Source organism: Theropithecus gelada, chromosome 1, assembly GCF_003255815.1.
Source record: "Theropithecus gelada isolate Dixy chromosome 1, Tgel_1.0, whole genome shotgun sequence".
Classification (NCBI taxonomy): Eukaryota; Metazoa; Chordata; class Mammalia; order Primates; family Cercopithecidae; genus Theropithecus; species Theropithecus gelada.
The window spans coordinates 32,090,267-32,114,933 of record NC_037668.1 but is presented as its reverse complement, the minus strand read 5'-3'; the positions used below and the strand labels follow the sequence as shown (position 1 = coordinate 32,114,933).

General features: G+C 57.3%; 1 protein-coding gene across 2 annotated transcripts in view; it reads right to left on the bottom strand.

Annotated features, from left to right (window-relative positions):
* PRDM16 (PR/SET domain 16) overlaps positions 1 to 24,667 on the bottom strand; it is a 360,644-nt gene that overhangs the window by 38,961 nt on the left and 297,016 nt on the right. For both annotated transcript variants that reach the window (XR_003121231.1, XM_025397533.1), the window contains exons 4-5: positions 11,769 to 11,903; positions 585 to 687 (exon numbers count right to left, since the gene is read on the bottom strand). Coding sequence is in view for 1 of the 2 variants with exons in the window: in XM_025397533.1 (XP_025253318.1) it covers positions 585 to 687; positions 11,769 to 11,903 (238 nt within the window). In the remaining variant the exon portion in view is untranslated. The remainder of the gene's footprint in view (positions 1 to 584; positions 688 to 11,768; positions 11,904 to 24,667) is intronic.

Below are 24,667 nucleotides of genomic sequence, written 5' to 3'. Positions count from 1 at the left end.
AACTTCCCCTCACACTTCTCTTGGACTTCTAGCTACAGATGCACATTTTGCTTTGAAAGACACACATGCCATCATCTACTCTCTTCAATGAAACAAAATCTTTCCAAAGCACAGAGAACTCTGGGGCAGCCAGAAATGCTTCGAAGCTACAGAACTGGCTCGGTGTTTGTTCACTTAAGTACCGGGGAAAGCAAAGGCTGCCGTTGCTGCTGCTAATAAGAACAATAGCAATAATAAAACATAGTTTAAAAAAACCACCTGGGACCCTAACACTGCAAAGCTGTAATCCACTGGGCATCAGTTCGCCCACTGCCCGAAGCCCTTCTTAAATTCTGGGTGCACCTCCTGGGTGCCCCAGGGAAGAGGAACAAGAAAGCCATTAGGTTGAGCCTTTGCGGGGGCGGGCAATTTCTGCCGGCCTGGGGTCTGCAAAAATGGAGGCACCCGGCAGTTGGGGGCCGCGTGGCCCTCATTAGGTGGCTTGAGGTGATGAGAGGCCCTGGGTCCTCCCAGGCGTCTGCTCCTCTTCCGGGTGGGCTGGGGTCTCCCAGGGGCCGTGGCCCAGTTCGGGGGAGGGGTCTTACCGTCCAGGCAGGGCGGCACTGTGCCCAGCGGGTAGACGCCTTCCTTCACGTGCACCAGCAGCTCCTCACCTGGCTCAATGTCCTTAATGACTTTATAGTAAATCTAGGATGGAGAGACCAGAGAGAAAGGGTGAGTGTGGTTTGTTGGTGTCTAGAGAGCCTCTCAGTGCACACTCAGCCCTCACACTGTGGACGCAGCTCAGCCTGCACTTGATTTTCCTCTAATTGCCACCAAGAGGGTCTCCTCTGGAACTTTTGCAGAGTATGCGCAGAAGGAATTGCGTCCCCTTTTAATTTGCTTTATTGGGTTTTAGGATATTCATAAAGGGGGTGGCTGACTAAATAGGTAGGATCCGCATCAAAGTTCCCAGCTGGGGGTGTCCTGGGGGCACAGCAGAGCCCTGCTTCCACCAAGAGCCCACCTGGGTGGGTTCTCAAGTTTCTTTGGTTCAATTTCATGTATGTAAGTGAGACACCCGTTGCCAGTGGTGGTGGGGGAGGGGGAGCTCAGGGTGTGGAGTGAATCTGGTTGTTTCTGAAAGTGGCCATGAGCTGAGCCTGGCCAGTGGGTCAGGACACGGGGCTGTGGTTCTTCCATGAGTGGGGATGCCATCAGCCAGGATGGCTGGGGTGGGCAGGACTGTGTGCCCACTGTCAACTTGGCGCCTTGAGGCTGACCCCACAGGCGAGAGTCTGGGATGGAGGACACCCTTGAGAACTGGTGGGCTCAGGTAGATTCTGCAGCCTGGTCAAGCCCTGGGGGCGAGGGGACCTCCATTTGGAACTCTACTCACTGAGCAGTGCTGTTGGGGGCTATGTCACCGTGGCTTGCCAGGGGCCTCCTGAAAAGAGGAGGTTGTCTAGGGGTGTGGACGTGGTGGTCGAGATGAAGAAAATTAGAAGCTCAGAAAGGGGAGGCTGGGCCATCTGAGGCCTGGGTCAGGGCGTGAGCTGTGCCGCCAACACCAGAAACCCTGCGTCTTTGGTCTGGGAGTGTCTGGCGGTAGGTGTGTTTCTCTTGGGAGAATCATTGCCCACCCCGCACATGTGGGTGTTTGAGACTCTCTTCTGATCACAGTAACTGGGGAACTTCCAGGGACCTGCAGTCCTGGCCGAAGGACTGGCTTCGAGGCTGGGGAGGAGCCCAAGGAAAATCCACCTGCCCCTGCGGGACCTGGGGCTGAGGCTCCTCCAAGAAAACAGAGTGGTTGTAGACTCAGAAAGGAAGAGCTCCCAGGGATGGAGGGGACATGGCCCTCCTTGTGGGTGACACTCCCATCCCCACTGACCATCCTGTGTCAGGCCAGGCTCTCGAGTAGCTGGACCTGGCTGGGGTCTGTGGCTGGACACAGCTTGGCACCCCCAAGACAGGGCTGGGCATGGCCCCTGCATGCTCCTCCCCATGACCCCCACATTGTGGATTTCACTACAGTCTGCCAGTCCCAAACTGACTCCAGAATGACACCAAGGAACTCTCAAAGGACACACAGAAGCCACAGCATGACTGTAACGCCCAGTGTCTGTTACTCCCAAGACACCCAGACAGGAACTGCACGCAGGAGGATAGCAGGCGCACAGCCTCTCTCAGCAGTGTGTGAAGTTCCCTTAGGGTGCGTCATGTAAGTTGCTAAAACTATGAGGAGATGTAAAAGTGGAGAGGAGAAATTGGCCCACAGTAACTTCTTCAATTAAACCCATTGTTATCAGGACCCCAGTTTTGTATCATCTTATCAAAAAATAAAATCACACAGTGGCTGAATAATTGTCTCTTTTTCGAAAAAGAAACTTGAGCCACTGTATTAGAAAATTGGATCCAAAGTGCAGGATGAGAAGCACCAGCTGGGACAAAGCCCGGGTGACCCTGTGAGCTGTGCTGCGGGTAGCATTGTAGCAGACGCAGGTGGAAGGGGCTGCTGAGTGTCCGGCCTGGCTGACGCCCCTGGGGCAGGTGGCCTGGCCCGGGCACTGGGCAGGAGAGAGGAGGGTCAGCGGGCGCATCGGAGGCTTCTCAAGGGTCCCTGTTAGAGGGTGATGTGGACCCCTGCCTCCCACCCCTTGGCTCCAGGCCGCACCCCCCCCAACATGGAGGGTCCTGATGTGAGACCTCTGGCATCCTCCGGCCCACCCCGCTGCTCAGCTCCGCTCCAGTGGCGGGCAGAGGGCTGGTGGGCAGACAGGGGCTGGTGGCGGCCCTCCTGGATCCTCCGCCTGGCCCCCTCCGAGAGCCTCCGAGACTCCCCTGACCCCCGCCCCCAACCCATCCCCTCTCTGAAGCCCACAGACACTCCCAGGACACCGCCCAGACTCCCTTCTCTACACCCTACCCTCCCACGGCAGCCAGATCTTCTGGGATGCCCCCCACCCAAGGGTGCTGGTCCTCCAGGGATCCCCCACTCCAGCTCCGAGGGCGCCAAGCCTCCCTCCTCTGATCCACGGGGCTGCGGAAGGAAACCCCTTCCCCCCTCTTCCCCCAATCCGAGGGCCCCCGTGTCTCCTGGGACCCCACTCCGGCTCCGAGGGCACCAGATGTGCCTGGAGACCCTGCCCTCCGGCGCAGACACTGCCCTGGAGCCGCCGCCGCGGGAGGGCGGCTGGGCCGCGGGCGCCCCCTCCCTGGCCCGGGACCTGCAGGAGGAGGGCGCCTTGGCCACGGAACTTGGAGCCGCAGTCGGAATTAATCGTTATTATTGCTGATCGCAGGGCCCGAGGCGGGGCGGGGCGGGGCGGGGGTCCCCGACCTGCCTCCAACTGCTCTGGGGGTCAGAGGTGAACGAGAATCCGCGCAAACTTTTCCGAAGTCGCAGGCCCCGCCCTTGCCAGCGGCGCTGAGGTGCAGACAAAAGCCGGCTGCGTTTTTACAGCCTGTCCCCGGTGTCACAAAGGCCTTATCAGCCAGACGCGCCGAGAACGCCACTGTTCCTGGCCGGCGGGGTCAGGCGACTTCCCGGGACAAAGGCCGGCTGCGGTGGGAACCGGGCGTCTGCGGACCCAGCCTGGGCCGGCTCCTGGCTCGAGGGCGTCACAAATTGCGCATTTACTGTACTGCAGGCCCCTTCCTGCAGGGCCTGTCATAAATTACGACTGCAGCTCCCTACACATTCCTGCCGTCTGCTTATAATCCTCCTTCCTTGTGCGACCCGCGGTGGGTCCTGCTCAGACCGCACTAAGGCAGCATGGTGGGAGAAGTTTGTTCAAGCAAAAATAAAGTCTGGAGTTTCTGATAGCCTTTAGCCCCCAGCAGCGGCCTCAGGGAGGGGGACTGGCCCCCAGAAAGGAAGAAGAACAGTATATTTTCTTAAGCGACGGCATCTAAGCATCTATGCCTTTTTATAAACACTTGCGTCCGCTACGCTGTTGAAGTCGTGCCTGAGTCCCCGGGTTGTGTTGCACCGGCAAGGCTGGAATTTTCTCTTTGGTTTAAGGATCTGAGAGGGTGGGGAACCCTCTTAACAACAGCTGAGTTTACTAGCGCCAATAAATGTCTGCTCTAAATGGCTTTAAAAAATAATGACGCCAAACAGACTGGATTTGAAGTTAAGTCCTTGTTCCAACACTTCAGGTTCTCTTTGTAACAACAATGACTTGACTGAACATGGGTGAACCACACGAAACACGGGTCCTCGGAATTCAAACTGTATTTAGCATGACCCTGCCTATTTTCTCCCCCTTTTATCACTTTCCAGACACAAAGAGGCGGCTTCTTGTAGGTAAGCGGAGTTCTGGGACAAATAAATGGCCACGTTCTCAACAGAAGGCAGAGAAATTGCCTGCGAAAAGCCTAGAGTCAGGCTGGGGTTTCGGGGTGTGTCAGCGTTCATTCAGGCGGAGCCTTTTATGAAAATTCATATCATTGCTCCCCCGCAATATTCTTTAAGACACAGAAATCATTTAAATTTACAATGGCTGCCAGCTTTGGGATACCTTCTCCTTACAGGTCTTTAAAGAAAGCTTTTTTAAATATCAAATCAATTCACAAGAAAAGAGACGACTTTCGAATATGAAGCTCTAAGTGGTACGGTTTTCATTCCCGCTTAATCATAGAATTTAACAATATACATAGACGAAAAACTCCACGTAAATGCCACCAGGTGGGAATCACCAGACTGCAGACTAAAAGGCACTGGGGTGAATCTGGGCAGCGGCTCTTCCTGTTTTCTCTTTCCTAGAGTAAATGAATTTTTCCCATCAAGCGAACTTTTGGGCTTTCTTGTCTCTTTTGGAGCAGTATAAGAAACTTTAAAGGCAGGCTTGAATCAAATAGGTGAACCCCCTTTCCGTGTGCTTGCTGGGAAAAAACTCAATCGCTCACCATTCTGGATTTCAGAATTCAACTGTGCTTGAGTTTGCTGTGCGAGAGGCTCTTCTCACAAAACATGTGAAAGCAGCCAGTGGAATCGAAATTCTTCCAACACCGTCTCCCAAAAGCAAATTCCCCTGGTGACCCAGTCTGCCTCTCACCTGGCCTTGGGAGAGAGAGAGGACGTTGGTCTGAGGATTGTCCCCTGCATTTTGGTTTTAGCTCTCGGGACCTCCCCCGAGGCGAGGCGGCTGGGTCTCCGCGCTGCTCCCGGCTTCATTTTAACTCCTTGCTGTCTCCACGCGCTGTGAGTGTGGGAAAGCGCTGTGATCACCCCAGCCCCGAGGCTGGCCCGGAAGCTGAGCATGTAGTGGTGATGGTGCTCTAAATGCCAGCAGGGCCAGCGCCCCGATTTGCAGTGCTGGGGTATGGACAGAGGTCTCTTTTCTCCCTCCCCTGTGCACGCCTGTGCTCACGAGCCTGCCTCTGGCCGGCCTGGCTTCCCGGCTTCCTCCGTACTAAGCGGCTGGAGGAGACCACAGTCAGGCTCCCGGACTGCAGACAGTCCTGTCCTCTGGCAGAGCGAGGAAAAGCCCGCTGGAGTCCCGGGCTTTGCCACATTCTTCTCCTCCCGCACACGGCTGAAGCATTTTTATTAAGCCTAAGTTTTATGATTGTGTTGTGTGCGATATGCCGTCACCTTCCCAGCGATCAGACATGAAATAAAACTCTGTGTACACTTATCTGTTTCCAGTTGTGTGGTTTGGATCTGGATTATAAAAATGTAAATGACGGGTCCACAGTTAAATTACCTTGATCATTCTTAAATAGCTTCTTCTAGTAAAGTGAGCCTGTGATGAGCAGGAAAGGAATACACACATCCCGACAGGTGGTTTGCGAAGGGGTTCAGACGGCACAGTTGAATTTAAACCTTTTTTTTCACCAAGAAGAGGATCAGTTTGTTCCAAAGGGGGCCCCGTAAAATGGAAATCAAAGCAACTTGAATATGCTTTGGGAGTCTTTTGTAAGCTGGTTATGAAATGCTGAAAGGAGCGCCCTGCCCTCCTCCTTCCCATTTCAAGGGGGTAAACTGTATCTCATGGTTGGAGGCTCCTGCGTGCCCTGACCAAATTACCAATCTATGATTTTTAATTTAGAAAAATTATGAGGATGGCTGGGGGCGATGGCTCCCGCCTGTAATCCCAGCACTTCTGAAGGCCGAGGCTGGTGGATCACTTGAGGTCAGGAGCTCGAAACCAGCCTGACCAACATGGTGAAACCCTGTCTCTACTAAAAAATACAAAATTAGCCAGGCATGGTGGCAGGCCCCTGTAACCCCAGCTACTTGAGAGGCTGAGACAGGAGAATCGCTTGAACCCGGGAGGCGGAGGTTGCAGTGAGCCGAGATCGTGCCACTGCACTCCAGCTTGGGCAACAAGAGTGAAACTCTGTCAAAAAAAAAAAAAAAAAAAAAAAATTGTGAGAGATAAAAGCAAAGGGAATGTGGACATGTCTGGGGTCAGGGCAGAACAAGATGATGGGTGTTGGATGCCGTCCGTTTAAAATCCCAACCCTGACAGGGCACACGCCCAGACAGAAACGCAGGACCCAGGTCAGAGCCCAGGACGACAAAGCAAAAGAGAAAGGCCCTCTGCCGACCCGGGAGACCCCGGGTTCTCATGCACACCCAGCGTGGGCTCTTGTCCACGCGGTGCTGCCTGGCCACCGGCGGCCACTCTTCTAACACAATGCCTTCGCGGAACACGCTCTGTGGGGGGGCTGCGCTGCTCCACGGCGGGCGCCGGGACCCCTGCTCTGCCCCTGGAAGGCGCTGGGGTTTCGGGGTTTGTCTGCTGCCCAGGCAGCCCCAGGGTACTGTGCAGATTGGGGCTGCTTTTCTCAACTCAGGGGTGCTGCAGGTTGTTTGCGAGCCCCACAGCCGTTCCGAGGTACACTGGGGGACCCGCACCCGAGTCTGGCTCCCTGACATTCGTGTTCAACCTCAGCCCCGTCCCCCGCCATCCTCACCCCGCTAGCCAGTTGACATCCCACCACCAACATTCTTGCCCTATTGAGGCAACATGAGAAAAAGAAAAACCAAAAAACAAACAGCGCCGGCCGTGAGAGTCCCTTCCCTGCCTCACGCGTCCCCCTGTGGGCGCTTCATCGCCAAGCTCTTGTTTTCTTTCTTAAAGTTAAAACAAATTCAGGAACTGCCCCTGTCTGTGCCTCCTGAAACATCTCAAACCAGTTCATTTGTTCATATTTACAGGAGAAAGAACCACCCAAGGGTGATCTGAGTGTCTTGAATTTTCCAAAAAGGAAAGTAGGAGCCAGGGGATGGTGGGGGGCGCATCCCCAAAAAAGTGCACGGAGATCCCGAGGGTCCCTCTTACGCTCATGCTCAGATGAGGCAGCAAGTTAAAGTCTCCCACGACGACTTCTGACACCTCAAGGCCCTACCTCCCTTGCAATCCGAGTGCCCTGAAAGTCCCAGGGCAAAGGCTCGGTCCCCCAAGCTGTGTGCGTGGCTGTTTTGCTCCCCGCAGCTCCCCAGAAAGCCTGTGCTGCTTCAGGAGCAGCGGCACCCTTGGCCTCGGAAGGGGCCAGCGTGCCCTTGGCTGTGATCTGGGGCCTCTTTGTGCAAATAGAAAACCACAAGTCCCCTTTTGGGCGACACGGCCAGGCCCAGGAGCAAATTCATGACCCAATGTGGCCTCTGCCTCTGCTCAGCTCTCCCATGAGCCATGAGGAGGGCTGGGATGGGCCTTAGAGAAGCAAGGGCCGGGGATGGGCCCCGTCACCTCTCAAGACGTCCCCTGGGGCCAGGAGGGGGGATCTTATTGCTAGATGAGAACGTGGAGGTGGGGCCCACAAGCAGCCCCCTCAGCCCCACACCATGGGGATAGCTCTTGTTCATGGAGAGGACGGTCCAGTGCCCATAGGGCCTGAGATGGCGAGGGACAGGATGCTGGGCCAGCCCTGCCTGGGAAGGAGGGTATCCGGGCCTCCATGCCGCCCTCAGCTCAGCCGATCCTGCCTCCGTTCATGAGGCACCGCGGGGCGGCAGGGCAGCGGGGAGCCTCTGGGGAGGTGCTGGCCGGTTGCTGAGGCTTTCCAAGCTCTGGGGCTCACATGTTCTCAAGCCCCTGTCCCTTGCCTCTCCCCAGTGGCTGTGGAGGAGCACATAGCCAGTCCTCTTTTGTACAGGGCAGGTGTCTTGGGGCATGTTAGGTGATGCTAGGGAGAGGGACACGTGGTCAGTGATCTGAGCAGGCTTCTGGGCAGCCAGAATGGGTCCTGGCCAGACAGACAGAACCGGGCCTGTGGGTGCTGCACCACCCAGCTCAGCAGGTGCCCTGGAGCGCCTGAAAGCATCAACTAGAGCGCCAGTACACTGCACAGAACCATAAGGGATGTGGGGGGTGGCGCCGCCCCCAGACCTCATATCAATGCACAGCAGCCCGCATCCAGCGAAGGCCAGGAGGAGCCTGGGATGGGCCAGAGGAGGTATGTGACTCCCCTGCCTCCAAAGTGCCCCTGAAGTGTGGGTCTCACCCCAAGGACATAGGAGCACCCTGGAGCCCAGGCCCCAGTGTTTGCTTAAGTCCTGGCTGCCACTAGCAGGAGACTCAGGAGGAAAGCCCCAGCCTGGGTCCCCATCTGAATATCGACCTGAGTTTTCAGTTCAGAGCGACCTCTCTCCTCTGCCCAGCAGGAGAGCTCATCTCTTCTGGGAGGCTGTGGTTTCCAGAACTTTCTTTTTAGGATGTTTGGACCATCTTCTGCCCCAGTCTCCTTTTTCCTCTGAGAATGGGGGCTGAGGTCACATGTCTCGAACCTCAAAATGACGGTGATGCTTTTCTGACCGAAGTATTTTCCCTGCTGAATGCCATTTGGCAAATTCGACGTTGTTTTACGGACCTCAGATGTTCAGATACGGTTCCTTCCCTTCTGTGTCTGTGCTGTATTAGAGGTAGGGTGTGTGTGCAATCTTGCAAAAGAGAGACAGAGAAAGAGAGAGGGAGAGAGAGAGGAAGGGAGGAGGATTGTTCACTTGTGTGTGTTTGTGTGGGGGGAGTGTGGTGTCCATAACAGCCAGAAAATCCCGGTGGGACTTCTGGCCTGGTGGAAATCTGAGAAATGGCGTTAGTGTCATGTAATGTTTCTTTCTCAAAGAGAAGCTGTTAAAAACTTTTTAAAAATCTTGGTTTTATTAATATTTCAGGGCCGTTTTTATTTGAGATCCGCATAGAGTCAAATAGGTTGCTTTGCAGGAACCCACGTTTCCGTGGTCAAGGCCAGGGAATGGAAATGCTTTCCACTGCGGCCATGTGGCCATCACAGCGCACACGAGAGAGCATTAAAACACTAGATTGAAATCTATGATATCCCTTTCAAAAAGGCATTGCTAAAAGTCATTTCATACGAGAGTCTATGGGTTTCTGAGAGCAGTTGTTCATATTTTTAGTGTTTAAATGTTATTATTATTCAAAGGAAAATACGTCCCACACAATGCTCATTTTCCTTTGATAACTGAAATTCACGGTTGAGATTTCAGGAGGAGAAGCTGCCAACTCAGCCACCTCACTCCCCGTGCCTGGGCAGCGAGTCTCCTCCAGCCTCCGGCCGGCTCCTGCTTTCCCGGGCATTTCCCGGGCATTCCAGCCACGTGGCTTATCCAGCTCAGAGGCGCACCTTTGCGGGGACATGGGCAGGAGCACTGGTGGCCCTGTAACACCCGATGTCACCCGCTGTGCTACCTATGAGGGTGTTCTCAGAGCAGAGGGCTCCTCTCCCTCTTGGAGGGGAAGGGTCACACAGTGCGGTTGAGGGGGTCAGAAGTGCCCTGAGCGGAGGAATTTCTCTCTGCTTTGGGCCAGTTTGGCGTTGCATTTGCTTAAATGTGCATTTCAAGTTCCCTCTGGGTTTGTGGCTTTAATTCAGCCTACGGACCAGACCGAAAGCAGAGAGAATGAATCCCTTGAGGCGGACGGAGCTTTGGAGGGAGTCCGCACTGTGGGATAACGGCGGGGTAAAGGGAAGGAACGGATCAGGATTCAGGATCATTCTTCCATCCTGGCAAAAAGGATTTCTGCCCCCGGTCCTGACCACGGAAACACAGTTGGCTACAAAGCAGTCCCTTCCTTTTGGACCTCGTGTGTAGCTAAAAGGAAAGCTTCCCTGAAATATTAATAATACAATGAAGATTTTTTTCAAAGACAGGCTTCTCTTTGAGAAGATTACACATCTGTTTGTTTTTTAAAAAGCTAGACACATAAAGATACCCACTTTACTGCTTAAGTTTAGTTCCAATGTTCTAATAAACATTTATTTCTTAAATAAAAAACTCTGGGTCCTTCATTACTGTAGTTTGCATCTCACAAAAGCACAGCCCTGCCCCAGCACTGTGGTGCCCCTGCCCCTCGGCTTCCCAACAGACGACCAAGGACACACACTCTCTGCAAATCTGAGCCCCAGAAAAGGATGGAAAGACGCGTCCTTCTACGCACCTCAAGCCCAATTTTCCTTCACTCCAATTTCACTTTCATCTGGAATAAGGAAAATATTTTTTTAAGTTCTGTTCTTATGTTTATGATTATTCTTTTGCTTCCTCTCTGTATTTTTTTTTTCAATCATAAAAAGTTATTTTAAACAGTTTTGGCTCTAACTGAAGGCCATGGAAGTCCTGGTAGTACAGCAGATTCATGTCCCCATCCAGAACGAGCTTGTCCAGCAGAGCCACTGCTCGGTGGAGACTCTGCTCCACAGCCAAGGGGACAGCAAATGAGGGAGAGCCCCTGGCAGCCAGCCGGGGTCTGCGGGACCTCCCTGGAGTTTGCTCTCTGCATTTCTTAATGCAAAATTGTTTCTCTCAAGTCGAGAGCCTTGAACCACTTTCAATGGCTTGCACAGGCTACCCGGGAATGTTCCGTGACGTGGTCTTCACACACATTTTTCACAGCCATAGGATCCCTTTTTTTTTTGCAAATGAAATCTCATGTATGACCCCAAGATATTACAGGAAAAACCAGACTGCTGTGATGGAAGGGGCCGGGGACCCCGCATGCCGCCCGGGAGGCCTGGCTTGAGAGTGAGAAGAGCCTCGGGGGCCACTGGCAAGCTTGGAATAGAGAAATTCACGAAGCAGCGACCAACTCTGGGGACACGGTGCCTTCTGGAGTGGAAAGAGACTCCGCATCTTCTCCCCGATCAGCCTGTGGGTCTGGACGCCTGTGCCGGTGGTGGTGTGGACCAGCCGTGGAGGTCGAGGATCCAGGGAGCTTAGTGGGGGCCTCAGTCTTGAGGTGGCAGGGACGGAAGCGAAGGTGTCACTTGCCTGGTTCAAAGCCCGCAGGACAGGGACTTTGTGCCAAAAAGGCCAAGGCCTTCAGCAGGTTGGTCAGAGGCCCTGGAGGCTCGAGGAGGCCCCTGAGTGGCTGCCTCATTGGCCGGTGCTGACTCTTCGGAAAATTCGGTTAAACAGCGCTATTTAGATGGGTTCTTGCAGTGACGGTTCCTGCTCTATGCTTCTCCCGTGTCCTTCGGGAAAGCGGCATTTGCAGGAAGTGTGGACCGTGTGATCTGGGGTCCTGCCTGCTTCATTGCTCTTTTCCACCCGAACCACCATCCTGGGGTTCAGGAGCTGCCAGCCTCGGGCAGGGGCCCTGAGCAAGGCTCCGATGGAGCCCTCTCGGGGTGAGTCAGCTCCCCAGAAGCCAGCGCTGGCCGAGCACCAAACAGTGCCCCCACCGCAGGCCAGGGCTTGGCAGATGTCCCCAGAGAGGCTCAGACAACCCTTGCCTCGGCACCTCCGCCAATCTTGGTGCCGCGTCCTCAGGGACAATTCCAAGGGGCAGAAGTCCCCGTTATGAGCCCGGACCTACCTGCTCACTGATCTGACACATGGTGAGGTTCTGATCATCGCAGGAGCACGCCACACGGATGTACTTGAGCCAGCTGCCGGCCCCGGCCTGATTCGCATCCACACAGAACTTCTCGCTGCCCAAGTCTTCGGAGATCTGCTGGGAGGAAAGTGGAGCAGGAGTCAGAGGTGCCCTGTGTGCTGGAGTCTGCACACTGCCTCTGGCCACCCGGAAACCTGGCTGTTTGGGCTCAAGGAGGAAGGCAAGTCGGCGTCCAGACCTCCGCCCACCCTCCGGGCATCAGCGGGGCTCCCAGCCCACCCAGACTGCCCAAGCCTGGGAGTCTCCAGGAGTCTCCAGGAGCCCAGCGGAAAGGCAGGGAATGGCCTTTTCTTTTCTCACCGAACAGATCACTGCCCTGGCCCGGCGATAAAATGAGCCTCCAGAGTCGCAACCCCCACCCCCGCAGCAAAGCTGTCCCACGTGTGAGAAGGCAGAGACCACTGCATCTGGGAGCAGAGCCCTCTGCTGAGGAGCTGGGGCGCTGGGCTAGAGAAAAGCGTGTCTGAAGGCGAAGGTGTTGCTGGGCGTGCATGTGCGTGTGTGTGTGCACGCTCAGGGCAGCCTGCACACCACTCTGACAATAAGAAAAGCATCTGGTTTCCTTAAAGCTGGAGAGTTTCAGTTTGACACCCAGCAGCGTGAAGACGCCTAGCTGTTCTCACCACGCCCGCAAAGTCCCACGCACACCAACTTGGCTTTATTTTGTTGTTGCTGTTGCCTCTGAACGGGCAGACTGGCCACCCCTAGGGCTTTGCTTATTTGCTGTTACCCCTACTCCTCTGAGGACCACTGATGAGGAGACCTGACCTGCTGTCCACTGTGGAGAGATGGTGTCACCTCGACCAGCCTGACCACGGGTGGCGGATGCAGGCCTCCCAGTCTCCCCCACTCTGGCCAGTGGCTTCTCTGGGTTCTGAATTCAAACCAGCGGCATCTTGGGCAAGCTTCTTGGGCAGCCCAGCCCAGACAGGGCAGGAGGGAGGACAGGGGGCAGGGGCTGGGGACACACCACACTCAGGTCCCAAAAGTAGAAAGGCTATGTCTCTGTGGGCAGGAGTGCCCTTGGGCAGGTGTATCCTCCTGGATAGGTGTATGTGGGTGGGCAGCTGTGTCATTGGGCAGGTGCGTCCTGCTGGACAGGTATGTCCAGGTGGGCAGCTGTGTCCTTGGGTAGGTGTGTCCTGGTGGGCAGCTGTGTCCTTGGGTAGGTGTGTCCTGGTGGGCAGCTGTGTCCTTGGGTAGGTGTGTCCTGGTGGGCAGGTGCATCCCTGAGCAGGTGTTTCTGGGTGGGCAGAGGTGATGGATAAGGAAGTCAGAAGGACCCAGGGAAGTCAGGATGCGACAGTGACCGGTCCAAGTGAAAACAGTGGAAGCTGACTCTGGGCACCATGGGCCTCTTATTCTCTGGAGTTTTCCTGACTGCTCCATGGTGAACTCTAGGACCTGGCAGAGGGGAGGAGCCGCCCACCTGAGGTCGGGAGCTGCCCTCTTCTGACCAGAGAGTCAGGTGCTTTGTGAACAGTGCAGGCGTTCCCCGGGCATCCTCAATGACCAAGGGCCCACCTGGCCTGAGAGTCCACAAGGAAACGGAGGTTTCAGGAGGCAGCTGCTTAGCTCAGGGGTGCACAAGGGTGCTGTGGAGTCCGCCTGTGCATCTGCATCCCATTGGCCCTGAAACCACCCCCCTCATAGGGCCCATGGGAGCTGCTGTGGCAGCCTCGTCCTCTGAGTGACAAGTCTCTGAGCAGGTACACTCGGGCCAAGCTCTGTGGGACACCTTAGGGGCTAGTTTGGAAAGAGGCTGTGAGCTGAGGGGCCTCAGTTCTGAGACTTTTTGCTTTTTGGGGACTTTATCATTCGTGCCAGAGCAAAATGAAATGGACCTAATTCTCAAAGGGAGGACGTGGACCAGAGACAGGCAGGTGGAGCCTGGGCAAGGTGGAAAGAGGCAGGGATGTGAAGGATGGGGAGAGACATCTGAGGAGCCTGCCAGGGCACAGGAGCGCCCCGGCCCAGCCTCTGTCCTCAGCTGCCAGCGTCCAGACCCTCAGGAGGTTGGGGCCAAGAGCATCCACTCCTGTGTGCACAGGTCCCGGTGACCCCAGTGCCTGACCCTCAGATGCTCGGCATGCACTCTCCCGGGTTCCTGGCCATCTCAGGCCTAGTGCTGGGATTCTTTTGAAAAGTTCAACGTCAGCACCAATCAACGGGGAAGCGTGTTGTCCACGTGCCCCGGCTTCTGTGTGTGGCTTCCAGGGAAAGTTGGTCCCCAGAGCACAGCAGAGACAGGGAGAGGACCTCAAATCTCCTTTCGCTTCCACTTACTCTCAGTCTCCTCGCTGACATCCTCTACCAAGCTGGGGTTCCCGACTAAGGGTTTCCAGAGGTGCTGGGTAAGACAGATTGGGGTGCAGGGTGGGCGGTCAGCCAGGGCAGAGGGGGGTGCCCCTATCACACACAGCCGTGCCTGCCCCTGGAGCCCTTCTGGCTCCATCCAGGGCAGCGGGAGATTCACTCGAAGGCTGTCTTATTTCAGAGACGGCAGCGGCAGAAACGCTCCCAAGCTCGTGGGCTGTGACTGCTCCAGTCACCAAGTGAGTGTGAGTGAATGGCCAGGTCCCTTCTCTGCCCGGGGTTGGCTGTGAGTCCTGTCCACTCGGAACTGTAGATGGGCCTGTGGTCCAGAGAGGACGTGGATCCGAGAAGCATAACTAGGCTAGAGGCTGGCGCCTGAGGAAAACATTGGTGGTGGGGGAACGCTCAAAATACAAATGATGAATTAGCAGGAGCACAGCCAGCCACATGGGGCTGGCAGCATCCCAGTCCCGTCCCCAGCCCATGGGTCCACTTCTCCATTGAGGCCTGCTGATGTCACAGCACATTGCACACAGTGCCTGTGGGCTGAGGGCTGGCACTCACCCAGGGCGGGCCGTGCCCTCCCACCTGGGACCCGGACTTTTGTCCTCAAAGCTGGAGTCCCTGGGCCACAGCACTCCACTGGTGCAGCCAGGAGTACGTGCTCCTGAGTGCATCCCCCGCTGAGCCCAGGGCCCAGCTGATGGGGCTCAGGCCACTTCCCGAGAGGCAGGACTCACTCCTAATGCACCCAACATCTGGACTCAGCCAACACCTTCCCCCTGTTCTGGGTCCCGGTTGGCTCAAGCCTCGCTTTGATGGGGAGTCTGTGCTCCCTGCTGCTCAGGACTCAGGGCAGGTTCCCAGGGAGATTCTCTCTGTGTTACCAGCTTCTGCAGAGACAGCTCTGCCCTAGGCAGGACTGCAAATCCCTTGACATTTGAGGTCCTGTTCCCTAAAGGGGCTGCAGGAAGGGTCCTCACGCTGTCCAGAGAGGTCACTGCCTGCCCTGCCCAAGTCCAGGGCCAGCCCAATCCAAGAACCACAGACTCAGCAGCCCGCCCCACCGCACCCCGTCTCTTGCCAGGACAGAAGTGGCAGGGGCGTGGCATGGAAGGGAGGAGGCCACAAGCGGCTGGGCGCCACTGGGAAGTCAGGCTTCCCATCCTGTAGGTGCAGACCCAGGGCCACCAGCCGACGTGGTGAGGCCCCTCCCCAGGCACAGAGACCTCTCAGGGCCCTCTCACTTCCCACCCTGGCTGCTGGTACGCATCAGGAAACCGCTGGAAAGGCTCGCCAAGCCAGAGCTGTGGTCGGCAGCCCTGCCATCTTCCTCTGCCACAGGGAGGGAGTGAGGCTGGGCTGGCCAAGACCCACGGGGCCCCGTCCCACCTCATCACTGGCCAGGTCTAGGCTGGAGGTCACTATGGGGCAGGGGACTCACAGCCCCTGTATAGGTAGGGGCCTGGGTGCTGGTCTCTCCCTCTCTCTCTCCCCTGCTCTGCTTCTCTGTCTCTGTATCTCTCCCTCTCAGTATGGGTCTCTTTTGGGCTTTCTCTCCTCATATACGGTACAGGGGCTGGGGAGAAGATAAATGACGCTGTGAGTGACCACAGCCATGGCATGGGCTTCTCCTGGGGCCTGGTTGTTGACTCGAGAGTGTTGGCCTCCGTCGGGCGTGGTGGCTCATGCCTGTAATCCCAGCACTTTGAGCGGCCGAGGCGGGCGGATCACCTGAGGTCAGGAGTTCAAGACCAGCCTGGCCAACATGGGGAAACCCTGTCTCTACTAAAAATACAAAAGTTAGCTGGGCATGGTGGTGTGCAGCTACTTGGGAGGCTGAGACGCAAGAATCACTTGTACCCAGGAGGCAGTGGCTATAGTGAGCCGAGATTGTGCCACTGCATACCAGCCTGGGTAACAGAATGAGGGACTCTGTTTCAAAAAAAAAAAAAAAAAAAGGAGTATTGGCTTCACTTTGACTTCCAGGCCTTGGGGTCCATCTCCCCAGGAAATCCCTGGAAAAACAATCTGTGTCCCTGGCTGGCTGACCAACCACTATTTTAAGTGCTCCCAAGCCCCTCGCCTTACAGGCGCGCATGTATCTGGGTGTGTGCTTGTGTGTGGGCGTGTGCCTGCATGTGTGCACAGGTATGTGGGTGTGTGTGCATGTGTGTGGGTGCACCTGTGTGTGTATGTGTGTGTGTGTGTCCATGTATGTCTGCTTGTCCTGGGGGAATGGGGCGAGAAGCCTTCGGTGAGCAGAAGGCTGACGCCGCAGGAGGACATTGAAGCGATGGCCAATTCCCTCTCAAAAACATGAGTTCTGTGTCTGGAGGAAAACCCTGGCCCCTTCCATCCAACCCCACATCTGAGGCCTCCTCAATGCCTGTGATCCGGCCACTGATGGCTGCAGGTCCAGGAACCCACCTGTGCCCTGGGACAGCCAGTCTCCGGACACACACCACCGTGCTCTGTGGAGCTGCCGCCCACTGCGCTCCCAGGCCGCCGGTGTATTGTTTGAATGCATCGAGTCACCGGGAATTGTTTTTTGGGGCATAGGCTCTCCCTTCTTGCAATGCCCCCCTCACCTTGCAGAATAAGCCTCTCTTTTCCACATGACGGCCCTGCAGGTATTTGCATGCGGCCTGAGTCCTAACCCTCCCGTGCCAGGGTAAACATCTCTGGCTCTCTCAAACGTGTCTGAACAGGGACACGGCTGGTTTCCCACCCACATGGGACAGTGTTCTGGAGCGTCCAGTCTGTCCCTGACCCTCTCGGGTGCAGAGGCCTGGAGACCAGAGGCAACAGCTCCCCCAGGGGTCCTGGTCCTGAGTGTGTGCCCAGGATTTGCTGCCCTGCTGGTGGGTCCCCTCCCTGACAGCCTCTCCTCCCTTGTCACTCTCATTTCCTGGGCATTTCTCCTCGTCCCCGGGAGGCCTGGGCCCCAACCCCTGACCAATTGGATGGTCACAGGGTGGGAGTTACACCTGCCTGGGGTGACTGAGGAGGGTAACTCCTTCCTTCTACAGAGGGGTGCCTCTGAGGGGGGCCAGGTGGGCGCTGACCCTTCCTCCAGGAGAGCCAGGACGAGCCCTGGTCTAAGGGCCCTGAACCAGTGACAAGTGTGCTGGGAGGGGGTGCTGGAAGGACATGCACCAGGAGGGGTGTGTTGGGAGGGGTGTGCCGGGAGGGGGTGCACTGGGAGGGCTGTGTTGGGATTGAGTGTGTTGGAAGGGGTGTGTTGGGAGGGGTGTGTTGGGAGAGGGTGCATGGTGAGGGATTGCACTGGGAGGGGTGTAATGGGAGGGGTGTGTTGGGAGGGGGTGTGTTGGGAGGGGTGCGCTGGGAGGGGTGTATTGGGAGGGGTGTGTTGGGAGGGGTGTAATGGGAGGGGTGTGTTGGGAGGGGTGCGCTGGGAGGGGTGTGTTGGGAGGGCTGTGTTGGGATGAGTGTGTTGGGAGGGGTGTGTTGGGAGGGGGTGCCCAGTGAGGTATTGCACTGGGAGGGGTATGTTGGGAGGGATGAGTTGGGAGGGGTGTGTTAGGAGGGGTGAGTTGGGAGGGGTGTGTTGGGAGGGATGAATAGGGAGGGGTGTACCGGGAGGGAATGTGCTGGGGGAGGGTGCACCTGGAAGGGTGCGTTGGGAGGGATGAGTTGGGAGGGATGCACTGGAAGGGGTGTGTTGGGAGGGGTGAGTTGGGAGGGGTGAGTTGGGAGGGGTGTGTTGGGAGGGGTGTGTTGGGAGGGATGAATTGGGAGGGGTGCACTGGGAGGGAGTGTGCTGGGGGAAGGTGCACCTGGAAGGGTGTGTTGGGAGGGGTGAGTTGGGAGGGGTGTGTTGGGAGGGATGAATTGGGAGGGGTGTGCTGGGAGAGGGTGTGCTGGGAAGTCCAGGCTTGTGTCTGCTATCAGAGTCAGGTGTAGGATCTCCCCTGAGATGCCTGACCACGTCTGGCTGCCTGTCCCAGCATCGAGGGTCCAGCCCTGTGGGGGTCCTGCTGGACCCATCCTGAAGGAGGGAGGAGGTGGAGCATGAGCTTGGACGGACCTTCAGAAGCCACTGCTTTTCTGCCTCAGACCAGAGAAACGCTCCTGAAGCGGCCCCGGGTCGTGGTTCTGGCAGGTGGAGGCTCGGGCCTGGCTTCTTGGGCCTGTGCCGTCTCTGATTCCAGAAAGGGCAGGTGTTGCCCCGACCGCTGCCTCCTCCTGCCACCTTTCCTGTCCTCTCTCGCCTTCCTCCCCAGGGTCTCTGTGCACTCGGGGCCACACTGGGTGCTGTCGAGACCCCTTGCTCAGTGCCGCGGGCCTGTGAGGTGGATACTGTGTTGCTGCCCCACAGTACATTTTGTAGAGGAGAAAACGGAGGCCCCTGGAGACAGGGCCAGCTCCCAGCCCAGGCTGCTGGACTCCAGAACTGTGCCATGGCCGCCCCGTGTGCTCTCCAGGGCCGACTCAAGGACCAGAGGGAGGGCCCCCACGCCCTGTTCTGGGGGTCGCAGGATTTCCTGGGCTCTGGAATCCACAGAGCAGGCCTGGGCAGTCCCAGGTCCCGGTCCCTGCTTCCCTTGGCGTGAGACTTGTCGGCACCCACAAGGACAGAGAGAGGCCACCCCTCCCTAGCTTGGTGGCCCTCAGGTTGCCCAAGTTGCATCTGACCGGGGCTTTCCTGGGCTTTGGGTGCTCCTGGAGATCAGGGATCCGTGGAAGAAACATTGGCAACAGGAATGCTCAGAGGTAGGTGGTGTCAAAGGTCACAGCCATGTACACCTGAACACAGGCTCCTTACTGTACCAGGTGGGGCCAGCGCCAGGATCTGTGCCAAAGGCGATGTCTCTGCCTGCCCTAGGGCGCGAGCCCAGCCTTTCCAACCTGGGTGTATGCTACATCCAGCCACGTCTGGGAGCCGGGCCCGTTTTGGTGTGAAAGTCTTCTAGCCCTGACACCTCCAAGGCCCTCTGGGAACCTCTTGGGCGGGCCTGAGTCCTGGGATATTCTCCATGACATAGGAGGCCAGTACAGAGGAGAAGTGGGTAGACGAACGAACGGACGCACGCACAGTGAGTGACCTACCCGGGCTCACTGCTCGCTTCTATTTACATGTGATCAATGAACGCAGGAGGGAGCCACAGAGGGAAGGAGTGGCCCAGTCCACATGTCTCCACATGGCCGGCTTTAGCAGGCAGTGGCCTGGAGGCCACCGTGGCCATTGGGCTGTGTCTCTCTCCAGATCTGGAATCCAGCTGCCTGCCTGATCGCTACTTAAAAGCCTGGCTTTGGGCTGTTTGGGGCTGAGCCTCAGGAGTCCTAGGACTTCCAAAGGAAACTGCCCTCATGCCCATTCTCTCCCACTCCCCGGCACCTAGCAGCTCCCCCAGCTCATAAATCAACCTCATCAGAAATGCTGAGCTACGAAGTGAAGTGAAGGAAAATTTCTCTTAACCTTTACTTTTTTTGCATATAATTTGAGGTTTCCTGCACTTCTAATTTGTGGGCTCTCTGCTGGGCTGGTCCTCCATGTTCAGTGGGCACGGCCAGCCGCTGGCCCCATCCAGGGTGTGCGTGCAGGTGGGAACGCCGCGGCGTCCATCATCAGCTTGCCTAGTGGATTCTGAGCGTGCAGGGAGGAGCGGAGCCCTGGGACGCTGCCCCCTCGGTCCCACCTCCTGCTGCTGCCACGAGGCTCCCCAGAAGCCCATGGTATGGAGTCCACCTCTGACAGCCAGGAGCTGGCGGGAACTGGGAGGAGGGTCTCCTTACCCTGACCCCCTTCTTTAAGGACCCATGCGCTGATTCGGAGTAAGAAGCCCTGGCTGTGGAGCGCTGTCATAGGCACATGCGCACACGTGCACGCACACAATGGTCACAATTGATGGTGTCCACGAGTAGCTGAAACAGAAAGCCCATTCTTGTGATGCAAGGAAGTGGGGGAAAGGTGTTCTGGAAACACCTCAGTCTGGTGTGAACACAGAGCCTGGATGAGCTCATAAATCCCTGTCCTGATGCCCAATGGGGGGCTGGGTGGTGATGGGACCCAGTGCTAATGAGAAATGTGGCTGGTGGGATGGGGCCACACCATGGCCAGGGACACGGGAGGCCTGGCCGGCGGTCAGCAGGCCTGGGGCCCACCTGCTTAGGCTGAGAGGGAGGTGGGAGGAGAGGAAAGGATGGAGGATGGGAGGGTTGGGTGGGGGAAGGGTGAGGGGGGGAGAGAGAGAGAGAGAGAGGCTGCTGCTTGAAGAAACAGGCAACTCTTGGCAGCCATTCCTCCAAGACGGAAGCCAGCCTCTCGCCTAAGCCCACAGAGAGACAGGGAGCAAGGGTGGGCTGTCTGGGGTTTGTCCCTGGAAGAAGATGGAGGGGCGGTGGCTCTTAGCTCCTGCCTGACTGTGGTCTCACTGGATGGTTCTCAGGCAGTGGGGCGTGCTGAGGGAGAGATGAGGGCCAGGGTCCCAGGGTCTCAGAGAGCCCCAAGAGCATGGCCCAGAATTCGGATGCTTGTGGCCCGGAGGGACTCTCATGGCAGAGGAAGGCCCAGGACATGTGGAGTCCATGCCTGGGGGCCTCTGCTCTGTGTCAGTGCTGGGCAGATCTGAGGAACGCAACGCGCTGGAAAAACAGTCACCAAATTCCACACTTTGTAGCCTCTTGGGGCCACAGACACCTTCGAAAACCTAGTGAAAGCCACAGACCAGAATTCACAGAGCCACCCAAATGCCATGTGGAAGCTCAGGGTTTAAGAGACCCTCTCCCTCTAAAAGCTCCAGACACCCAGATGCCCTGCAAACATGGAGGCTCACAGATTATGTCCCCCTAAACACCCAGACACTGGGATGCTGTGGCGCTCCCGGGGTGCACTGACCATCTCCCCCAAAGCACCCAGACCCCAGATGCCGGGGAACTCTGAGGGAGCGCACGGCCCTCGGCAGCCAGCACACAGCCCAGGTTCCAGAGCTCTGCCATCTCTGCTATGGAATTTCCTCTTAGTTCTCTTTCTCGCCTTCGTTCCCTCCTCCCCTTCCTTCCTATTCCCATTTTCTTTATTCTTTGGGCGGGGTCTCCACTTGGGCAGGCAGCGACCTCCCAGCAGCATCTATGAACATTGAAGAAAACTCTGGTTGAGACAGGGAAGCAAAGAGGAGTTTCCATCTGACCGTGCACAGCTCCCAAGCCCCTCAAGGTCCCCTGGGGTGGGACTTACGCACCCTGATCTCACACCAGTGGTGGACAGGGGCCACACAAGCCCAGGCCTCGAGGCTGTGCCATGCCACCTGTCGCAGGAGTGGTCCCTGCCCCTTTCTGCAAACTGCACACAGCGTGCCCCTGGTGTGTCCCCAAACTCGGCCCTGCCACTGCTCTCCCAGCAGTCTGGGGGTGTTGGGGGCTGGGCTTCCTCCTTGGCATGTGGCTCGTCCATCGTGGCACCTCTGAGGTTTGACTTGTTAGCCATGGGCTGCGGCCCTGACTGTCAGAAATAAAGGAGCATGCTGGTGACTCAGACCCACGCTGTTGCAGCTTTAGTGAAATGAAGGGTTGAGACACAGGCTCAGGAAACATGGAACACCTAGAGGTGATTGGCAGTGCGTGGAAGGAGCAGGGTCTGCAGAAACCTCAGGCCCGGCAGCCGGTGGGGTGGACACAGTGGGGAGCACCATGTCCTGGGGGCAGTACCAGCGGGACTTGGTGGCCCCCTCCCTCCAGGATGTTTCAGAGACTGACCTCTGAGTCACACAGACCCTCCCAACCCCGATCTCCCACCGTCCTCATCATGACAATGTGGGGGTTGTCTGGGGTCCTGCCTTGGTGTCCCCCTTTGGAACTAGAAAGCCTCTTTTCTGCTTTCCAGCTGCTTGGAGGCTGCGGCTACACGCAGGCGTGGTGGGCTCTGAGGAACTGGGAGCTGGCCTTCGGCACCTGCTGAAGACGTCCTGGAGGACCCCTGGGCTCAGCTCTGCCTGGACACTGAAGGTTCTCTGCTGTGTGCCTGTGGTGGCCACTTCGGGCCACTGGTGGCTTGGGGGCCTGCAGCTCCCCCGCCTGGCTGCTCCTGCTCACCTGCTCTTCAGAATGAGGCCTTCCCTGGGTCTTTCAGATAAGCAAGAAGTGCAGGCACCTCTGGCCCTTTGGGAAGCCTTTAGTGGGGTCCTCAGGACCCCCGAAGGGATGAAGCAGCCCTCGCAGTGAGTAGGAGAGGGGCACCCAGTGAACAGGCTACGCCGTGCGCTCTGCCTTAGAGAATGCTTCTGCCGCTGCTTGCAGAGCTCCCCCTCCCCATTGCAGAAGGTCTCAGATGTGCACGGGGCCCCCAGGAGAAAGCCCACAGTCGCACAGAGGGCCCTGGGCTGAGCCTCAGGGGCCTTCCTCACCGACCCAGGCCAGCTGCTAGGTGGCCTGGACCTTCCTCTGGGGGCACACATGTCCAGGGAGCCTCCATCCCTGCCACACGTGTTGGGAGCAGCTTAGGTATAAGAGGTTTCACCTCTGAAAAGCTGTGTATAAACCGTATTTCTGTAATGGGGATCCCAGCTCACAGGTGTCATTTTTAAAGGGATCCTGCACTATGGTCAAGTGCAATGCTCTTTGCCAAGGGGGCGCCCTGGGTGCCTTTGCCTGGCTCTGCTGGCTTTGATCTGGGGACCCCAGAGCAGGGCAGAGAAGGGTCTTGTGTTGATGAGGATATGCTGGTTTCGGGGCAGGGGTGGAGGCAGCAGCAGCAGCAGCAGCATGAGAAGCCAGCTTTGGCCCTTGGCGGTCAGCGGCTGGGATCCCGGGATCCAGTCCTGGCCCTCCTGAGCGGTTTGCCTGGTGCTGGCCTTATACAATACTCCTTTTGGGAGGGCATGGGGACCTCCATGTAAAGTGGCAGTCACTTTCCCACTCAGCAAGCCCCCAGGAGGACACCTAAGCAGGCCGAGCTGCACCCGGAGCTCCAAGTGGAAGCAGCACGGTTGACTCCAGTTGGCTTTGGTTGGCTCTGGTCAACGCCAGCAGCCTGCGCAGGGTCTGTTCCCTGCTCCGTCCTCTTCCTGTGGATGCTTTCAGGCAGGACGTCCCAGGCCCGGCCATGTGTCCCCGTGGGGACGGCAGGGAGGGCAGCGCGCATTGGCTGGGCTCCTTCCTGGCTGCAATCCCTGCTGTCTTTCTTACGGAGGTGCAGGCTGGAGTGGGTTTGCCTCACGGGGCCAGGCTGCTGGAACTGATGCCCCAGCCCCGCTCGCCCAGCACCCCCAGGAGAGAAGCCCCAGGTCCCGCATCTGTCCTGCCTGCAGGGAGGGACCCCAGGAGTGGTCACGTCTGTCACGCCAGGTTGACCAGGCCCGGTTCTGTGGCCTTGCAGGGGCATTTTTCATAAGCACAGGGACAGATTTCCACAGCTGTGTAGACGACTGGGTCAAAGTAAGGATGTGGGGGACCGAGCCTGAACCTGCTGAGAAACGTCCGCAGCGACGGCCTGGGACGTCCCCCTGAGCCCCCTGGCACCCCGAGGAGATGTCTGGAGTCGCCACGGTGTCTGCTTGCCCAGATGTGGGTCCCTGCAAAGGCACGCTGGGGTGGGGCCCTCACTGTTTCCCCAGGGCATGGCGATGTCTGACCTCAAGGAATCTAGGGGCTCTAAGGAGACTCTGGGTGTGAATACTCTGGCATTGTTGCCATTTGCCGCCGGCACTGCTGCCCTCTGCTGCCGGCACTGCAGCGGGGGGACCGAGACTATCCTGTGGAGCTCGCATGCAGAAGCAGGCTCCCCTAACCCCCATGCTCCCAAGAAACCCCAGCTCTGAGGAGCCTTTTGTGTGTGCTGAGCTCAGCCCCACCCCACTGGGTATCCTGCTTCTTACGAGGTGGAAGCGTCTACGTCCTGGTCCTGCGGTGGTGAAAGTTTGATGCCCAAGCTGCTGCTGTGATAACATCCAGGCAATCTGGACGGGTTAAGGCCATTGGTGCAAAGTCCCCCAAGCCCCGCTAGCCAGTAAGTCATTCCCTGAGCCCGCAGGCTCTGCCTCAGGCCCACTCCCCACCCTGCCCCGCAGCAGGCCCCGCACCAGTCCCCGCTCCTTATGCTGGGCCCAGAACCCCGTCCGTGGCGCTGGCTCAGGCTCTAGAGGAGGGTGGGATCCGGGGCAGCTATGCCAGAGCAGCCGCTTCTCCACCCAGAACAGGCTGCCACAGTTCAGACATTAACAGCTCTAACAGGTGTTCAAACCTGAATTTGATTTAAGTTGGGTCAAGAGCAGGAGGAGCCTCTGAGCCTGAAGCTTGCACTTTACCGCAGACTTGGCTGTGACATTCTCAAGTGAGATACGTTTGTTTTGGTTTGGTTTTTGAGCATAGCAAAGATTAGAAGAAAAAAAGCCCAACAGCCCCAAACCAAAGGCTCGTGGCAACGTCCTTGCCCGGGGTGAGGCTGGAGCCCAGGTCGCCCACAGGAAGCGGTTTCTCTGTGGAGTGACACGAGGCCCTGGGAAGTGTCACAGTCATAACCTTTCTCTGGCCACTTAGATGGT